The following is an 18,903-nucleotide window of genomic DNA, read 5'->3' on the forward strand; positions in this document are numbered from 1 at the left end:
CTATGGGGGAGGAACTATTGTTAGTCCCATTTTACAGGTAAGGATAGCACTTAAAGAAGTTAAATAATTTGTCCAGGCCCATGTAGCTAGTGGTTCAGGGATTGAAACCCAGATAGTCTGATTTTGGTGCCAGTTTGTTTATTATCTGGCTTTTTCCTCGGAAAGGTATTTTCTTTCTCTTTTTCTTTTTTTTTTTTTTTGCTCTTTAGGGCGGCACCAGCGGCATATGGAGGTTCCTAGGCTAAGGGTCTAATCAGAGCTGTAGCTGTTGGCCTACACCACAGTCATGGCAATGCCAGATCCTTAACCCACAGAGCGAGGTCAGGGATCAAACCTGAAATCTCATGGTTCCTAGTCAGATTCATTTCCACTACACCATGAAGGGAACTCCAAAAAGGTATTTTTCAATTGTTGGTTTATTTCTTTTCTTTTTAGGACATTTTTATTTATTTATTTTGTTTCTTGGCTGCACTGCAACACATGGAGTTCTCAGGCCAGGGATCAGATTCAAGCGGCAATTGCAAACCATGCCACAGCTGCAGCAATGCTGGATCCTTAACCCACTGTGTCAGGCCAGGGATCAAACTTGCGTCCAATTGTTCCATACGCACTGCCAATCCTGTTGTGCCACAGCAGGAACTCCTCAGTCATTAATTTAATTCTGAACATCTTGCAACTACCAGCTATTCAAAACCTAAATTATAGGTATATATGTAAACTGAATGTGAGTCAGGTTTCATATCCTCCATACTGTTTCTCACATTTACCGTTAGTTCATGTTAAATAGTATTCTTATACTCTTTTGTTTTTATTCCTAATTTATAGATGTGTCCTGAAGCTTTCTTGCATATCTGGGTACCAGGTTTGACCTCAAGAGATGGCTGCTGTACACTTTTTGCAACTGGTTTGATATCACATTTCAGCTCCAACTTTGCATCCTGAGAACACTTAAACGTTTCTGCAGGTCCATTTTATACAACTTGAAAGACCTTAAAACTTTCTGGTTGCCACAAGCATATCTTTCTTTTCTGCTCATCCAATAAACAGCTGTGCCCTACTGTGATAGATTTTCCAAACAAAAATACCTGGAGCAGCAGTTTAGCAAAATATGCCCTCAGTGGCACTCAACAAATGGAGTTTCCCCAAGCACAGTTCTGTAAGAAGTGTGTGTGAGAGTGTGTGTATATGTATGTATGTGTATTTTAAGTTATTATTTGTATCGTGCAAATTTTTTTGATCTTGGGGATTCTGGCTGTGAATTTGATGCACGACAATTATGGTTAAAAACATTTGCTTGGTCTACAGAAGATCATTAATGTTTTGTGACCATATAAGTTGTAACAGTGGATTGTTTAATATGTAGGTATTATTGTTAAATACAGGGACTGTTTCCAGGCACAGAACATGAATCATAAGTTAGGATGGACATTAGATGTGATTATGATGACATAGCAAAGGTCTGTGGTCCTAGGTCTATAAATGCGTGGTAAGTTGTTAGAACAAACCAGAGATAGGCCATTTGATACATGACTCTGCCTAGCCGTGTTAGAAAATTACTTTGACTCCAAGCCTTAAAATACCCACATGGAGTCTGTGCTCACCTCATTCACACAAGGAGCTCCCGGGATACTGAACCTCTAAGAAGAAAAAGTCTTCTGGAGCGGGAGCATCAGGGTTATGCTTGGGAGCATAATAGGTGAGCACGGGGCTGGGCCAGGCCCCAGAGACACTGCTACTTGGGAGGAGCCACTTAACCTTTGTACCAGTTATTAAAAATAGAATTTGGATCCTTTGGTCAGGTTCCCCCAAATTCTTTTAAGAGGTGTCCATGTTCAACTGCTTGAGCTTTGTTTTGGCAACCCCCTGCCTGAAGTTGCTTACAGACTGTTCTTTACCTTGTTTCCAAGGTTGAGGAACAGAAAGTAGCCTCTGTTTTGAGGAGGTGGAAGTTAAGTATACATTTATTTTTTACTGTGACTTGTTCAGGACCACATTTTACAAAATGCCTTGTTTCCTTTATTATTGTTTCTGGAAAGAAAAGTTCTATTAAAATTGTTTTAGTTTGAATATAGAGTAGTTTTTTTAATTAGGGCTTATTTTGAAAAACTCTGAGTTTAATTCAAATGTATGCCAGTACCTTCCAAAGTAAGGTAATATTCAGAGACAATTGTCCTGATCAGATGGCTTAGAGAAATTTCTGGAATATTCACATTCGAAGATTCCTTATTAATGAATGTCTTTGACTTAAATCTAACCAAAAACTGCAACATTATTCTTTGTACATTTTCATTATATAGTGTTAACAAGCTTAGTTGCAAACAAATAAAATACTTAAGCTATTTGTTTACCTTGCCTTCTTAATACTGTGATAATGTTTATTCAAGTAATTTATTTGAGGCTGCTATATACCCATTTCCCCAGTTCAACATTACATATAAGATTTAAAGACTTTTTAAAGCCCAGCAGTGATCTTTTAATAATTAAAGAATTATTTTTACCTCTTATTTGAAAGGCAGTTTGTTTCATCTCTTCTTTTTCCAGGGTAGTCACTTGTGTCTGGAAGAGGGACATAGCAGAGTCTATAATGGGAGTGGCCTTACAGAGGGATAGTCACACCAGAACAAGGGAAGGACAGCTATGGGGGCATCAAAAGTCCTGAAGTGAAGGGCCAGGATTAGGGGACAGTGCCTCACTGAAGTCTTGTTATAGAATCAGTGAGATGTTCACACTCACTACTGCAAGTGTCAGCCCCACTCCTACTCAATGGCTTCTGATTGGGAAGTGGAGTAGGTTTCTATAAGGAAAATGACAGATACCTTCTCACCACACCCAGTGTAGTTAGACTATTGTATTATGATATGGTTGCCCTTCAGGCCACAGGGTAAGACCATACCACCATGGCTGGGTTTTGGAACCTCCTCAAAAGGGATTAGACATGTTTTTTTAATGTTTTATGCAAAGAAGATGACTCCCAAGTCAGAGAATGGGGACTCGAAAGTAAGCCTTAAACTAGTGAAAGGGGCTTTTCCCTAGATCTTGACTTCTAGGCCTTGAACTTAGGGGCGTTCCTAGGTAGTCAAGTGTCTTTGTCCCTTGGGAATTAGGTCATGACCCAGGAAAAAGTCAACCTATAGAAACCTGTAAGGATGGGCCAAAATATGTGGTCTCAGAAGAACCACATCTAGTGAACTAGTTAAAAATTCTTGGTTTTAATTCCATTTGCTATCTTTTAGTAAAGTTTTCACCTTTAGTGTCCATTCCTAGGTTAGAGGAGGACAGAGGAGATTGCAGTTTATGAGGTAGTCATAGCTCCCAAGGAGAACTTGGCCAAGCTTCCATACATGGTAGATCGCTGCCCACCAGGGAAGATTGGTTGGCTAGTGTCTTAACGGCCTTTGTATGTTTGCAGCCTTGGAGCTAAGTCTGCTCTGCCACCAATTAGCTATGTGAGCCTTGCCAAGCTACTGAACTTTCTTTTTTTTTTCTTTTTTCTTTTTTGGCTTTTTAGGGCCGCACCCACAGCCTATGCCCACAGCTTGTGGAGATTCCCAGGCTAGGGGTCTAATTGGAGCTATAGCTGCCGGCCTATGCCACAGCCACAACAATGCCGGATCGTTAACCTGCTGAGCGAGGCCAGGAATCAAACCCACAACCTTATGATTCCTAGTCAGATTCGTTTCCACTGTGCCACTATGGGAACTCCATGAACTTGCTGAGCCATAGTGTCCTTATCTGTGAAGTGAGGGTCAATTGTATGTACATCATTGGGTTTTGTTTTCAAATGTGAGATGAACTAAATAATCCATGTAAAGAAAGTATTTAGCACAGTTTGGGACTGAATATACACTTGAAAATACTAGCAGGTTTCTTCACAGTGGACTTTATTAGATCTATAGACCAAAACCTTTTCCTTTGGCAGCAGTGATTCTCAACTTTCCAGAATGGATAGCCCCTTGTTAACATCAAAGCTTACATTCTCTTAGTAGCATTTGTACTTAAGTGTTTGACTAAAAAAATAAAAGGTGAATGACAAATGAATTAAATAATGCCTTACAGTGAATCTGTATTTTGTTACTTAGCAGGGGTCAGCAAACTGGCCTATTTTTTGTAGATAAAGTTATGCTGGAACACTGCCACACCTATTTGCCTCTGTGGCTGCTTTCACACTGCAGTCTAGAGACAGACACAGTATGAACCACAGAGTTGAAAATACTCTCCAGCCCTTTGCAGAAAAGTGTGGGCCCATATTCTGGAGCATTGATGGACATTGAGAAAGCTTGCAAACAAGGCACACCTGGAGCATCACCACAGGTGAGTCATGCCTCGGGTTAAGGTTCAATGAAAAATTCCTCTGCTTACTGATGTAGACTGAAAGTATCTTACAGGAAAAGCTAGTGAGCTTTTTAGAGCAGTGCTTCTCTAGGATGAGGACAGGGAACACATGCTGTTTAGAATGACCAGTTATTTTGTCCTCAGCACATTTAATCTTGAGAAGTGGGTGTGAGAATTTTATCAGAAGTTAGCATGGGTTTGTTAAATGATATTAAAGAACAGTGACGTCTCTGCTACCCTGGTGAGTCTTTCCTTGAAAACACCTTCAGGTGTGTGTAGCCTTGGAGCTGCAGTTAAACCTGAACCCTGGAATGATGACACGTTAAGAGAGAAAGCAAGTTTAACAAGAGAAAAGTCTCTAGGTCCCATCCCCTAACCACACTTCCATGTTAATGATTATCACGTTCAGTGTGGGAAGGGTGTGGAACTTTGGAATTTCAGTATCTGTATTCTTCATTGGTCCCTTGTTTTTACTGATTGTTTATAGTGTCATCTCTTTATGTGCCAGGGTATCTGTGAGCTGGACAGAATATTTGAAAAATGATTTGTAGGAGTAACTAGGACAAGGATGAGGCATTTATGTCTAGGAAGGGTATCAGGTTGCCTATGTCAAGGATATTACCAAACCTTACTTGAGGTTGAAGATGGAGGTTCCCTGCATCATCCAGAGGACACACAGCCAAGTGTCAGGTCCATGTGAGGACTGGTTTACTTTTGTTTCACCCCTGTGTTAAAAGTGTAATACTTTGGAATCTCAGTTTAAGGTGTCTCTGGTGGGAGGTTCCCACCTTTAGCTGGGCTTCCATTTTGATTTTTGTCCCCTTCAGTCCATGAGGCACCTAAAAGTGTAGCTCAGGCAGCCAGTGGCTTTTTCCAGATTTTCCAGATGGTCAGATGCCTGAAGGGAAAGAGCAGCTTTGAGTTCCAGGCTCTCTGGGTTCTCAGATTTTGGCTTTGGTTCGTTAGATTTTGGTTCATTGATTCCTCATTACTTAGTAGCCTTTTTATGATTTTAAGATTTCTGTATTTCAACTTTCCACCCCCACTGCCTTTTTTGGCTACCTTGCAGCATATGGAGTTCCCAGGCCAGGGATCAACCTATGCCACACCTGCGACAGTGCTGGATCCTTTAGCCCGCTGTGCCAGGCTGGGGAACAAACCTGTGTCCTGGTGCTGCAGAGAAGCCTCAGATGTGGTTGAACCCTAGCAGGAACTCCTATATTTCAACATTATTTTTTGGCCGCGCCTGTGGCATGTGGAAGTTCCCAGGCCAATGATCAAACCTGCCCCACAGGAGTTCCCATCATGACTCAGTGGTAATGAACCCAACTAGTATCCATGAGGATGCGGGTTTGATCCCTGGCTCCACTCAGTGGGTTAGGGATCGGGTGTTGCTGTGAGCTGTGTTGTGGGTCACAGACGTGGCTTGGATCTGGCATTGCTGTGGCCATGTCTAACATAAGCCATAGGTCATATGCCACAGGTATAGCCCTAAAAAGACAAAAACTGCACCACAGCAGCAGCCAGAGCCACTTCAGTGCCAACACTGGATAGGTACTTAACCAGCTGAGCCACACTGGAACTCAGCTATATTTTAGATGGTCCTAGCAGTAGGTTGACCCACATTTCCTGAAGCATGATACTCAGTATGCCTTCATATTAATGGGAGAAAAGTAGGGAAAGACATGTTTGTATTGGCTTTGAGTGTTTTTCAGTCATTCAGCAAGCCTTGCTGGTGTCTTCAGAGTTCTTTATTTGTAGTAGATAGACACATGAGATTTAAAAGCCCTACAAGTTCTGTTAAGTAGCCCTAGTCTGCCTTAAATCCTTGGTATCTAACTCAGAATTAAATATTTAGTCAGATGGATCTTGACCTCTGAGAAGGGACTCAGTCTAGCCAGGAATTTAAATAGGCCAGGTAAAATTTGCTAAGTGTTGTGTGAATGGAACGGGTGGTGGGCCAAGGAAAAGAAGAGATGGTTCTAAGTGGGAGTAGGGATCAGAGAAGGCTTCATTCAGGGTGGTCAAGTTGAAGTGAGGTTTCAAAGGGTGAATAGAGCTCAGGCAACAGTAGGAATGGGGGCTTGAAATAAGTAAGGGCTGCGTGGTGGGAAATCGGTGGTGGTGTACAGGGACAACGTTCTTGTTTCAGCTAGAGTAGAATACTTGTGTAGATGGTGGGACAAGAAATCGAAGCTAGGTAGTAGGTAGGGGCTAGATAATGAAGGGCCTTGACTACCAGGAGTTTGACACTTCCTCTGTAGGAATCCAAAGAGTTTTGGGGAAACTAACTTGGGCAAGTAGAAGACAAGGGCAAATACCAAACTAGGGACAGATTGACCAGTTAAGGGCCTTTGTTTATTTTTTGTCTAGTTGGAGATAAAAGCCTGAACATTGACTGAGGAGGGTAATTAAACATGGCTCTGGCTTCACCTGGCTAAGAAGAGCATGGCACACTACAATAGGCACATTTTCAAAGATCCTTTTTCTTTTGGTTTGGCTTGGCTGTGCCCCTCATTGAACTAATCCAGCCCAATTCTATTGCTCTTGATGGGTTTTATTTTTCACAGAATCTCTTAAATACACTTTTTTTTTTTTTTTTTGATCTTTTTAGGGTGGCACCTAAGGCATATAGAAGTTCCCAGGCTATTGGAGATGTAGCTGCCAGCCTATACCACAGCTACAGCAATGCCAGATCCAAGCTATGTCTGTAACCTACGCCACAGCTCACAGCAGTGCTGAATATTTAACCCACTGAGTGAGGCCAGCAATTGAACCCACATCCTTATGAATACTAGTCGGGTTTGTTAACGCTGAGCCACAACAAGAACTCCTGCATCTCTTTTTTTTTTTTTTTTTTTTTTTTTGGACTCCACCCATGGCAGGCAGAAATTCCCTGGCCAAGGATTGAACCTGCACCACAGCAATGACAGTACCAGATCCTTAGCCCACTGAGCCACCAGAGAACTCCAAGTCTACTTATTCTTAAAGGTTCTGGTTGGCACTTGCATGGATTACTAAATTTTTCTCTCAAACTGTCCATTTTTCATGGTGCTCCTAATTTTCTTATGCCTGGAATTAAATCCCTTCTCACTTGACAGATGGCCTACTCTAGTGGCACTTGTCTTTCTGCTCCCTTCTTGAAGGCAGCAAAAAGATCGTCATTTGATGCATGTTTATTGAACACCGACTGTTGCCAAGTGCTTTTCTGAGCACTAGGAATATAATACTGAGCTGGACAGTTAAGGCAACTGCATCTATGGTGCTTACAGTCTTGTGAGGCAAGATAGGCAAACCAGTAAACAATTTAATCCAAAATTTAAAAGCGAAGAAAATAAGATGGGAATGATACCTGATACCTAGATTGGATGGTAAGGAAAAGCTTTCTGAGGAAGGTGTACTTCTTACACACTATTTTAGCTATTCATTTCATGCCTTTATAAAGTTGTGTGATGCATTTGTGTGTCTACATGACTCTTCTACCACACTGAGCTCTTGAGCTATTGTCTATTCTTTTTTTTGGTCCCCCTCACACAGCACATGTGAGTTCCCAGTCCAGGTATCAAATCTGAGCCACAGCTGCAATCCATGCCACAGCTACAGCAAAGCCAGATCCTTAAACCACTGCACCAGGCTGGAGACTGAACCAGCGCTGCTGAAGAGACAATGCTGGATCCTTAACCTGCTGTGCCACAGTGGGAACTCCTATTTTTGGCTCTTAAATGAGTGACTAAAGGAATTATGTGGCTCCTCCACCCCTTTCGCAGTAGTCAGCACACTATCTGAAACTCTTAACCCTCAGATGAGATAGCTTGAAGCCTTCTGCAGGTTGTCTCCTTGCAGCCAGGGTAAGAAAGATGCAGTCTTTATCCTAGTCACTGGGCAGGAATGTGATAAAACTTGCTTTGATAAGAATTCTGTGCACCCTGACAGAGGAGAGTGTTTCCTTGAAAAGGCCACTCTTGGCAGCTTTTCTCAAGGTAGTTTAATAATCCTGATCTGTACTCAGGAAGGTTGACTCACTAGTAAAGCTATATTGGTCTATAAAGCCAGACTCCAGTGAGTTAATTAATGGTAAGAAATGTCAGGTGCAGTAGCCTGCCCCATTGGCTTTAGAGTGTGTCTTCTTTGTGTACCATTTGGGAAGCCTAATTAAAGTCAAGAGACCTTACACAGAATGAGGGGAGTATAATTCTAGGGATGGAATGTTTACAACATTAGGTTACCCCTACCACCATAAGCCTGGCACTTGTTTGCTTCAGTGATTCTTTGGTTCTGTTGCATCTTCAACTTGCTATTTTATCTACTCCCAAACAGCACGTTCTTTTTTAACCAATCTGATTTTCATTATATTTCAGGCCTTGGGATCCATTACTTTATCTTTCAGCTTAATATACCTCTGGGCTTTTGGGGGGCATGGGGTGAAGGTAGGGTTAAGTTTCTAAACTCACTGCCTTCCCCAAATGTGCTAGGATCCTCGGGTTACCCAGTTTATTCAAATCTGCGTGACAATGGTATCTGATACAGGCCTAAAGTTCCCAATATTCATATTTATAGATGGCCTATCTGTAGAAGGGTAGCGTTAAAGCTATTCTCAGGTTATGACTGAGACGTGTAAACACGAGGAAATCCTATACGTTGAAGACAGAAGTCCCGAGAATGGAGACCCGGGGCGGTGGGAGGGGGGGTTGTTAAACTACCTGTGATCTGCCACAGCCCGCCCTCACGCAGCGGCTGAGGCTAATTTTCGGAGGAGTGGGAACGGGGGCCTTCGTTTAACATCGAGCCACCCTTTCAAACTTTGAAGAAGGGAACAAGGCTTTGTTGCGGGAGAACAGATGGCCGCCACGCAGCGACGAACGCCTAGTCGTGTACCACCCGGTCTCCGAGCCTAGGCTTCCCGAATCTAGAATGGAAGAACGTGAATGGCTTGCGTCTCTGCCCATAAAATTATTTGATTCGGCTGTGAAACTACACTTTCACGAAGTAGAGAACCGCAGGACAAGGGAAGAAAAAGATAAAGGACGGACGGAGAGGAGGTACCTACGCTCCCTCAACGTAGCATCACGAATGACGCAAAGCGCAAGAATCCTAGCGGGCGCCTGTGGTCACCATAGCAATGGTGCAGGCGCAGTTCCGCTGAGGTTCTGGGAATTGTAGTTTTCTGATGTTTGCTGGCGAGGCAGACAGGTCACCGACATCCTTGCACACCCACGCAGACACGGGGCCCTAGGCATGGTACAGTGGAGGGGGGTTGCCGGACATCAGTTAACAAATTTTGTGATAGGAATCGATACATAACAGGACTGCTGGGATCTCAACAGAGGCCTAGTAAATGCTCAGGAATTCGGGAACCTTTCACCAAAAACTGCCATAAAAGATGCGGACGGATTAAGCATTCGCCTGGGAGACCGTGGGAAGGTAGCAAGTAGATGGGATCAGTACAGGCAGAGAAGAAAAGGCTTCTACAGAGTTTGGAAGCATGAGAGCAATTCTGGGTGGCTGAGAACACCAGGAGGTTGAGTGCAGGTTGGTGAGAAACGAGGTGTGAGGAAATCAGATCCTGAAGGGTCCTGAATGCCAAACCCAAGACTTTCGACCTTTTCTTTTTTGTAAGGGCCGCACCCTCAGCATTTTGGAGATACGCAAAAGTCCTAAAGCAGAGCAGGAATCTGGCATGCAAAAATGGAGATGGGGGGGAGTTCCCATCATGGCGCAGTGGAAACAAATCTGCCCAGGAATCATGAGGTTGTGGGTTCCATCCCTGGCCTTGCTCAGTGGATTAAGGATCCAGCGTTGCAGTGAGTGGTGGTGTAGGTCGAAGACATGGCTCAGATCCTGTGTTGCTGTGGCTGTGATGTAGGCTGGCAGCGACAGCTCCCATTGGACCCCTAGCCTGGGACCCTCCATGTGCCTCGGGTACAGCCCTAAAGAGGGAAAAAAAAAAAAAAAAAAATGGAGATGGAGGATGGGGGAGTAAGTGTCATCCCAGGGGAAAGGAGGTAAAAAAAACAAACAAAAAAATCAAAGAGACTAGATGGAAGGACTTTTCCTGGAATACAATGGAACAGCAAACTCTGGGCTGGGGCATTAGGCAGGGGATTTTGGACAATGAGGCTGGGAAGGCTGGAACACTGGAATTCTCTATACAGTCTTGACAGCACATCACTTAAAAATAAGTTTTCAGCCCAAACCCCAGTAAATAAATATTTATTTACAAGTAATAGTTTGTAAACATGTACACACAAAAAGAAACCAAAAAAGACAAAAATTAGACATATTCTAGTATTCTCTTCCCACCACCCCCCCAACTTCCCCCACCCCCTTCTTGGCCCCACACACCCAACCTCTGAGCCACTGCTATAATCAAAAGGAGTCTTGGGAGGGTCTGAAACAAAGGAAGGGCACAGTCTCAATCCGTGACAGCCACAGCCACGCCAGATTCTAACGGCATCGGCAACATAGGCAGCAGCTTGTGGCAACGCCAGATCCTTAACCCACTGAGGGAAGCCAGGGATTTGAACCCGTATCCTCATGGATACTAACCCGGGTCGTAATCCGCTGAGACACAACAGGAACTCCCCACAAATTTTAAAAGCTGAGACGTAAAAGAACTGCGATTACCTTAAAGTGCTTCCCAAAAACTGGTGTCACAAACTGCCTTTAAATTATTTAATCCTTTTAAATTATTTAATCCCCAAATCAACCCTATGCTGTACACACTATCATTATCTTTTAAGATATTTTTATCATAAGATGAAACCGAGGCATAGCGAGGTTAAGAATCTTTACCAGCGTGACAGAGGCGGGGCCAGAATTGGAACCCACTCTGAGTAGGTCCACACTTCAGCTTAACTACTTACTACTGGAGGGGAATGGGGGTAGCTGTTTTTTTCTCTCGCGGCCTTCCTTGGTCAAGACCCTCACCAATCGTGAGAGTCATAGTGCGAGGAGGAAGCAGAAAACCACCAACTCCTGGGTTCCCGTCATGGCGCAGTGGTTAACGAATCCGACTAGGAACCATGAGGTTGCGGGTTCAGTCACTGCCCTTGCTCAGTGGGTTAACGATCCGGCGTTGCCGTGAGCTGTGGTGTAGGTTGCAGATGCGGCTCGGTCCCGCGTTGCTGTGGCTCTGGCGTAGACCGGTGGCTGCAGCTCCGATTGGACCCCTAGCCTGGGAGCCTCCATATGCCGCGGGAGCGGCCCAAGAAATAGCAACAACAACAACAACAACAACAACAAAAAGACCAAAAAAAAAAAAAAAACACCAACTCCTAAGGTGACTCCCAAACGTCTGCCCAGGTTAGTATCGCTGCTCTGCAATCTCGAGGGCCCAGTGCAGACGGTCGCGCAGGGAGACAGATGGGTTGGTTTCTATGGTTTCCGGGGAGCGAAGGCGGAAGGTTGGCTCTTGGTGTCGCGCTGCAAACGTCGCGCTGCGGGCCTCCTTTGCGGCAGGCCTGAGGTTCTTCCTGTTAAGTAGCAGCGCCCGGCGAAGACACAAGGACATCGCGTCCAGAAGGTAGGGGCTGCCTAGGTCCGTAGGGCGATTGGACCTAAGGCGCTTCCTTCGAGATTTCTTTAACAGATTTCCTCTTGACTTGCTGGGTGTCTCTTCTCCCTGGCTCCAACCCCGGGCGTGCTTTCTGCTTTTCTAGGCCTCATGGTCCATACAGCCAATGTCACTGAATCCTGCAGTCCGTGCCTCTCTTTCCAGGTTGACTTAGCTTCTGCTGGACTCATGCTATGGCTTTCTGTTTCTTAACCTGAAGTCCGCGGTCTTTGTCCAGGTTTACATGGCCGTGTGGAATTTGGGCCCCACCAGCTTCTTCAGCTCCTTTCGTCCTTCTTCCCGACTTGCACTCTGCGCTCCAGCCGCGTCAGGGTGTCCTGTGTCCCCCAAACATACCAAGCACCGCCAGCTGTAACTCGTGTCGTGTGTGCCCAACTGAAATGCTCTGCTCACAGCCCTTCACTTGGCAAACGCAGCCCATCTTAAATGCATTTTCAAGTCTCATGGGCAGAATTGGTGTTTCCTCCTTGGAGTTCTTACTTCTTGTGTACCTTCCATTGGCTTCCAAACTCCCTGTGTATGTCCCCATCCTAGTGCTTAAGTTGCAACCGATCCCCCACCCCATCCTGTGTCTGGAACGTCATTACCCAGTAAATGACTGAAAGAGTGGATAGAAAATTTTAAAATTAAATTCACCTGTAAATCTACCACTCATACATAGCTGTTGAACTTTTTTGTGCTTCCTTCCGGTCTTCTTTTGCGATTTTTCTTGGCATTATTGTATTCCTCCACCTTTTTTTTTTTCATTTAACATTAAAGTGTATGTTCCATGTATATTATTCTTCTCTCTTCCCCTACATTCTAATAAATGGGTAGTAGATTTAATTATCCATTTCTCTATTGTTGCATTTTTAAGTTGTTTGATTTTTTTTTTTTTTTAATCTTTTCTAGGATCGCATCCACAGCATATGATTCCCAGGCTAAGGGTCTAATCGGAGCTGTTGCTGCTGGCCTACGCCAGAGTTACAGCAACACGGTATCCGAGCTGTGTCTGCGATCTACACCACAGCTCATGGCAACACCAGATCCCCATCCCACTGAGCAAGGGCAGGGATCGAACCCACAACCTCATGGTTCCTAGTCGGATTCGTTAATCGCTGAGCCATGATGGGAACTCCTGAATTTTTTTTTTTTCTTCAACAATTTTTACTGAACTCCTACCTGGTCCCTAACTGCAAGGCACTTATTGTTGTTCAGTAGGGAAGATATTCAAGTGAATAGTCCATTACAGGGGCATACAAAGTACTATGAGAAGTCAAGAATGTTGTATTAACACAGGAGGGACACACTGTTTCAGGATGGCATCTCAGAAGTGTCATCTAAGTTGATAAGGATGAAAAATGTAAATGTTCTTGTGCTTTTTGTTTATTTATTATTTATTTTTTGTCTTTTTGCCATTTCTTGGCCACTCCTTCGGCATATGGAGGTTCCCAGGTCAGGGGTATAATCAGAGCTGCAGCTGTCAGCCTCCACCAGAGCCACAGCAACACCAGATCCGAGCCACATCTGCGACCTACACCACAGCTCACGGCCACACCGGATTCTTAACCCACTGAGTGAGACCAGGGATCGAACCTGCAACCTCATGGTTCCTAATCAGATTTGTTAACCACTGAGCCAGGATGGGAACTCCAGCTTGTGCTTTTTAAAAAAATTTCAGTTATTTCTTCAGATTGCTCTCAAAGAATTGGGATTACCCAGTCAAAATATAAACACTTTTTTACTTTCAATAAAAATGATTTTATCATTATAGAGGATTTTAATTCCCTTTTTTTTTTTTCTTTTTTGGTGTTTTTTAGGGCCACACCCATGGCATATGGAGGTTCCTAGGCTTGGGGTCCAGTGAGAGCTGTAGCTGCTGGCCTGTACCACAGCCACAGCAACACAGGATCCAAGCCTCATCTGCAACCTACACCATAGCTCATGGTAACACTGGATCCTTAACCCACTGATCAAGGCCAGGGATTGAACTTCCATCCTCAGGGATGCTAGTCAGATTCATTTCTCCTGAGCTATGATGGGAACTCTTCATCTGTTGTGTTTTGGTTCCGGTTCTCTCTCTTTTTTTCTTTTTGTCTTTTTTTTTTTTTTTTTTTGTCTTTTTAGGGCCTCACCCATGGCATGTGGAGGTTCCCAGACTAGGGGTTGAGTAGGAGCTGTAGCCACTGGCCAATGGTAGAGCCACAGCAACTCGGGATCCGAGCCGCATCTGCGACCTACACCACAGCTCACGGCAATGCCGGATCCTTAACCCACTGAGCGAGGCCAGGGATCGAACCTCCTCCTCATGGATACTAGTCAGATTTGTTTCCACTGAGCCATGAAGGGAACTCCTTAGTTCTGGTTCTCTTTTCCTTGAGTTTTGTGAAAGCACAAAAAGTGCTCACTTACTGTAAAGTGAAAGAACCTTTGTAATGAAAAAGCTTGGTGAGAAGAAATAGGGAGAAGAGTAAAAAAACCTCTTTCTAGAAGACTATCATAATTACCTAATTTTTCTTAGAAATATCTCATTTGATTGCACTTATATGGTATCATTTCTTTTTCTCCCCCCCCCCCTTCCATTTCAGCCATGCCTTTCTTTGATGTGCAGAAAAGGCTAGGCCTTGACTTAGACCGCTGGATGACAATCCAGAGTGCTGAGCAGCCTCACAAGATTCCAGGTCGATGCCACGCATTTGAAAAAGAATGGATAGAGTGTGCACATGGAATCGGTGGTATCCGTGCAGAGAAGGAGTGCAAGATAGAATTTGATGATTTTGTAGAGTGTCTACTTCGGCAGAAAACGGTGAGGAAGTGATGGAGACAGGAACTGAATGACTTCTTTCTTTGGGGCTATTTTTAGTGCTTTTCATTGGTCATTGGTCATTGGCTTGCCCAGTTTATTTTATTTATTTTTTAATTTTTTGTCTTTTTAGTGCTGCACCCACGGCATATAGAGTTTCCCAGGCTAAGGGCTGAATCAGAGCTGTAGCTGCTGGCCTACACCACAGCTCACGGCAACACCGGATCCTTAACCCACTGTGTGATGCCAGGGATCGAACCTGTGTCCTCGTGGATATCAGTCAGATTCGTTTCCACTGAACCACGCGGGAATCCGACTTGCCCAGTTTAAACTGGCAAAACTGCCTTCTCTACTTAGGTATCATGTCAAAGAAGTTAAATGCCTTCAGATCTGAGACGGGCCTATTGTTCCTCAGTGTTCTCTCTCACATTCTTACATATTTTCCTTAACATTGTACCCTGCTGCAGCCACCAGGTTAGAAATTGCATACATATCCTTTCCATTTTTGCAGTAGGCCAGAAAGTAAAGAACATCAACTAGCCTTGGGTATTTGTCCTCGAAAATCTTTGTGTGAATGTATTTCACATTCATTCAACCCTCATTGGGGAAGATTAAAACCCTGCTGATCTATTACATTGAACCAGTTATTCTTTGCTCAGATTAAGACTTTATGTATTATGAAAAATTCATACCAAGAGGATGAAGTAGAAAGAACCTTAGTTTGGGAGGTGAGAGAGTTGGGTTTGATGCTGGTTTTGCCACCTCTCTGGTTTTGTGACTTCGAGTCACATTTCCCCTCAAGTCTAGGTTTCTTTATCTGGAAATATTAAAATGTTGCTCTAAGGTCACTTTCTCATCTTGTGAGTCTACGTATAGAAATGTTACCATTTTAGGAGTTCCCGTCGTGGCGCAGTGGTTAACGAATCTGACTAAGAACCATGAGGTTGCAGGTTCGGTCCCTGGCCTCGCTCAGTGGGTTAAGGATCCGGCGTTGCCGTGAGCTGTGGTGTAGATTGCAGATGCGGCTCGGATCCCGCGTTGTTGTGGCTCTGGCGTAGGCCTGCAGCTACAGTTCCAACTCGACCCCTAGCCTGGGAACCTCCACATGCTACGAGTGGGGCCCTAAAAAGCAAAAAAAAAAAGTTCCTTCCCTAACTGAGCTAATGTGCAGGGTTTTGGGGCAGGGGAGATAGAGAAAATTAATAGACAAGGTAAGAAATAGTGTGTCAGGTATTGATAAGTGCAGTGGGGGCAATAAACAGGAGGTTACAAAGCCCTGGATGTGGAAGCTAAAGTGGATGCTCTTTTAAGTAGGGCGGTCTAGGAGTTCCCTTGTGGCTCGGCAGGTTAAGAGTCCGGCATCATCACTGCAGTGGCTTGGGACACTGCTGTGGCGTGGGTTCGATCGCTGTCTCAGGAACTTTAATATGCCATGGGCACGGCCAAAAAAAAAAAAAATAATCAAGTAGGGCCGTCTAAGGACAGCTCAGTGATAGAAGACATTTGGGCAGAGACTTTGAGACAGTGAACTATGTGCATATGAGGGAAGAATGTTCTGGGCAGAGGAAACAGCAAGTGGAAAGGTCTGTGAGCTGGAGCAGAGAGAGCTGGGGAGGGCTATTGGACATAAAGTCGGAGATGTGGACCTTCTCAGTCATTATAAGGAAGGATTCAGCTTTTCCTCTCAGTAGGATGGAAGTCATTGGGTTCTAAGCAGAGGAATAATGCACTCAGGTGTAGTAAAATTTTCCATGTCACAGAATCCATGAACTGAATCCATGAATTATCACAGACTCCATGAACTGTGTCACAGAAGTGTCACAGAATCCATGAACTGTGGCTTTGACACAGTCTTGAATAGCATGGCTTTCATGTGTTGGGAATGTCCTATCTGAGGAGGAGCTGCAGCACTCAGCTCAGTGCCTATCTGAGAGCCTAGTAGCTGAGCACATATCACATCTTTAACTCGGGACAGGGGACCTCATATTGACTATTTCTCCTTCATGAGTCACCAGCAGCAGTGCCATGTTCACCTAGAGAGATCAGGAATGTGTGAGCTGTGAGGCAATTGCAGCTTTTAGTATTTTAAATATTTTAGTATGCTCACATATGGCTAGTAAAGGTTTTAGATCTATATTGTTTTTGTTATTGTTTCTGTGTTTTGTTTTGTTTTTGTCTTTTCAAGGCCGCAGCTGCGGCATATGGCATATGTAAGTTCCCAGGCTAGGAGTCAAATCAGAGCCGTAGCTGCAACCTACACCACAGCTCACAGCAACACCTAATCCTTAACTCACTGAATGAGGCCAGGGACGGAACCTTTATCTTCATGGATTCGGTACCACTGAGACATAACAGGAACTCCTGCTTTTGTAGATACACTTATTCCTATATATAGTAGGAACATTTTAGTTACTAGTTTTCAAGGAGATGGTATTATATATATCAGAAATTTAATTGTTAAAAGTTTGGGGATGATTTCAAATTAGTTCTTTAAAGATGGGATTAATCTCAGAGGCCCTCTGAGATGAAAAGCTCCCATTGTTTAAAAATAAAGCCAGGAGTTCCCATCATGGCACAGCAGAAACGAATCCACCTGGGAAACATGAGGTTGCGGGTTTGATCCCTGACCTCGATCAGTGGGTTAAGGATGTGGCATTGCCGTGAGCTGTGGTGTAGGTCACAGATGCAACTCGGATCTTGCATTGCTGTGGCTGTGGCATAGGCCAGTGGCTACAGCTCTGATTCGACCCCCAGCCTGGGAGCCTCTATACGCTGAGGGTGCGGGCCTAAAAGGACAAAAGACAAAAAAATAAAAATAAATAAATAAATAAAAATGAAACCAATTTTCATTCAGCTTCTCCAGCCCTCACTTTCTGATACATATCTATCTCCCCCAGTTTAAATACTTTTCCTCCGTTGACAGATGAAACGTCTGAGTGCCATCAAGAGGCAGCGGGATAAGCTAATAAAGGAAGGGAAGTACACACCTCCACCTCATCACTTGGGCAAGGAGGATCCTCGGCCCTGAGCAGAGCAGCTGCCCGTGGCTGGAGGCTGATTTTCACCATCCCTCTTCCCTGCTGGAAAGTTTGCATACTGAAAAGCCCCTTTGCGAAGGTATCTAAAAATAAAGGATTGCTCCGTCCTATTTGTTCTGATTTTCTCTTGGATCATACTCCGGTATAATGAGGCTGCAACCTATTTTTCAAGTTTGGAAAAGAGGCTACTGCCTGTGCCTTAAAAGTTAGCCTCTTGGGAATAAAAAGCAGCATTTAATGAATGCTTACTAGGTATGAAGTACTTTAAACATGGTAACTCGTGTAAGAAGTTGCCATGTTCCTTAGTGTTTCTGGTTTATTTTCTGTAAAGCATCACCTTGGGCTCTGTAGAAGAGGCAGTAGAGAGAGTGGTTGTGTGCTTACTACTAAGTTCTGTGAAGTCTAACTTTAAGGGTAAGAAAATGACAAGTTCAGATAACTTCATTTTGAAGAAACAATGCTGCTGTTTTAATTTGCAATCTTATATCGGTGGTATGCTAGTACTTTTTTCTTTTTAGGACTGCATTTATGGTATATGGAGGTTTCCAGGCTAGAAGTCGAATTGGAGCTGCATGTGCCAACCTATGCCACAGCGACAGCAGCGAGGGATCTGCGCTGCATCTGTGACCTCTGCAGCAGCTCATGGCAATGCTGGATCCTTAACCCACTGAGCAAGGCCAGGGATCGAACCTGCATCCTCATGGATAATAGTCAGGTTTGTTTCCACTGAGCTACAGTGGGAACCCTGGTATACTCGTACTTCTAATTGACATGTTTAGAAACATGATTTTAAAAGATAAAATTCAGACGTAGAAGGAAAGGTATGAACCTTAATAGAAAATTAGTGTTGATGAAGTTCCTGTCGTGGCTCAGTGGTTAACGAACCTGACTAGGAACCATGAGGTTGCAGGTTCAATCCCTGGCCTTGCTCAGTGGGTTAAGGATCCGGCGTTGCCGTGAGCTGTGGTGTAGGTTGCAGACGCAGCTTGGATCCCGCGTTGCTGTGGCTCTGGCATAGGCTGGTGGCTGGCTACAGCTCCAATTAGACCCCTAGCCTGGGAACCTCCATATGCCGTGGGAGTGGCCCAAGAAATGGCAAAAAGACAAAAAAAAAAGAAAGAAAGAAAATGAGTGTTGAGAATATAATTGAAACCTCAGATAGCCTGTAGCAATTTTTA

The 18,903-nt window shown here is 44.1% G+C and overlaps 2 protein-coding genes across 3 annotated transcripts in view; both read left to right on the plus strand.

The window, feature by feature from the left end:
* AKIRIN1 (akirin 1) overlaps positions 1–2,347 on the plus strand; it is a 13,114-nt gene extending 10,767 nt beyond the window's left edge. The window contains exon 4 of one of the 2 annotated variants that reach the window (XM_084958031.1): positions 826–2,347. In XM_084958031.1, coding sequence (XP_084814157.1) covers positions 826–836 — 11 coding nt within the window. In that variant the 3' untranslated portion in view covers positions 837–2,347. The remainder of the gene's footprint in view (positions 1–825) is intronic. The other variant, NM_001128455.1, reaches the window with a different exon arrangement.
* A 9,430-nt stretch (positions 2,348–11,777) lies between these two features.
* Positions 11,778–17,835, plus strand: NDUFS5 (NADH:ubiquinone oxidoreductase subunit S5). Its single transcript, NM_001244988.1, is given in 3 exon segments — positions 11,778–11,854; positions 14,473–14,690; positions 17,611–17,835. Coding segments are annotated over 2 exon segments (321 nt in total). The 5' UTR covers positions 11,778–11,854; positions 14,473–14,474; the 3' UTR covers positions 17,716–17,835.
* The last annotated feature ends 1,068 nt before the right edge of the window (positions 17,836–18,903 follow it).

This window comes from Sus scrofa, chromosome 6 (genome assembly GCF_054392235.1).
Source record: "Sus scrofa isolate SSC_HxYL_T2T_F1_AM1 chromosome 6, Sscrofa_HxYL_maternal_Yorkshire_Landrace_v2.0, whole genome shotgun sequence".
NCBI classification, from domain to species: domain Eukaryota; kingdom Metazoa; phylum Chordata; class Mammalia; order Artiodactyla; family Suidae; genus Sus; species Sus scrofa.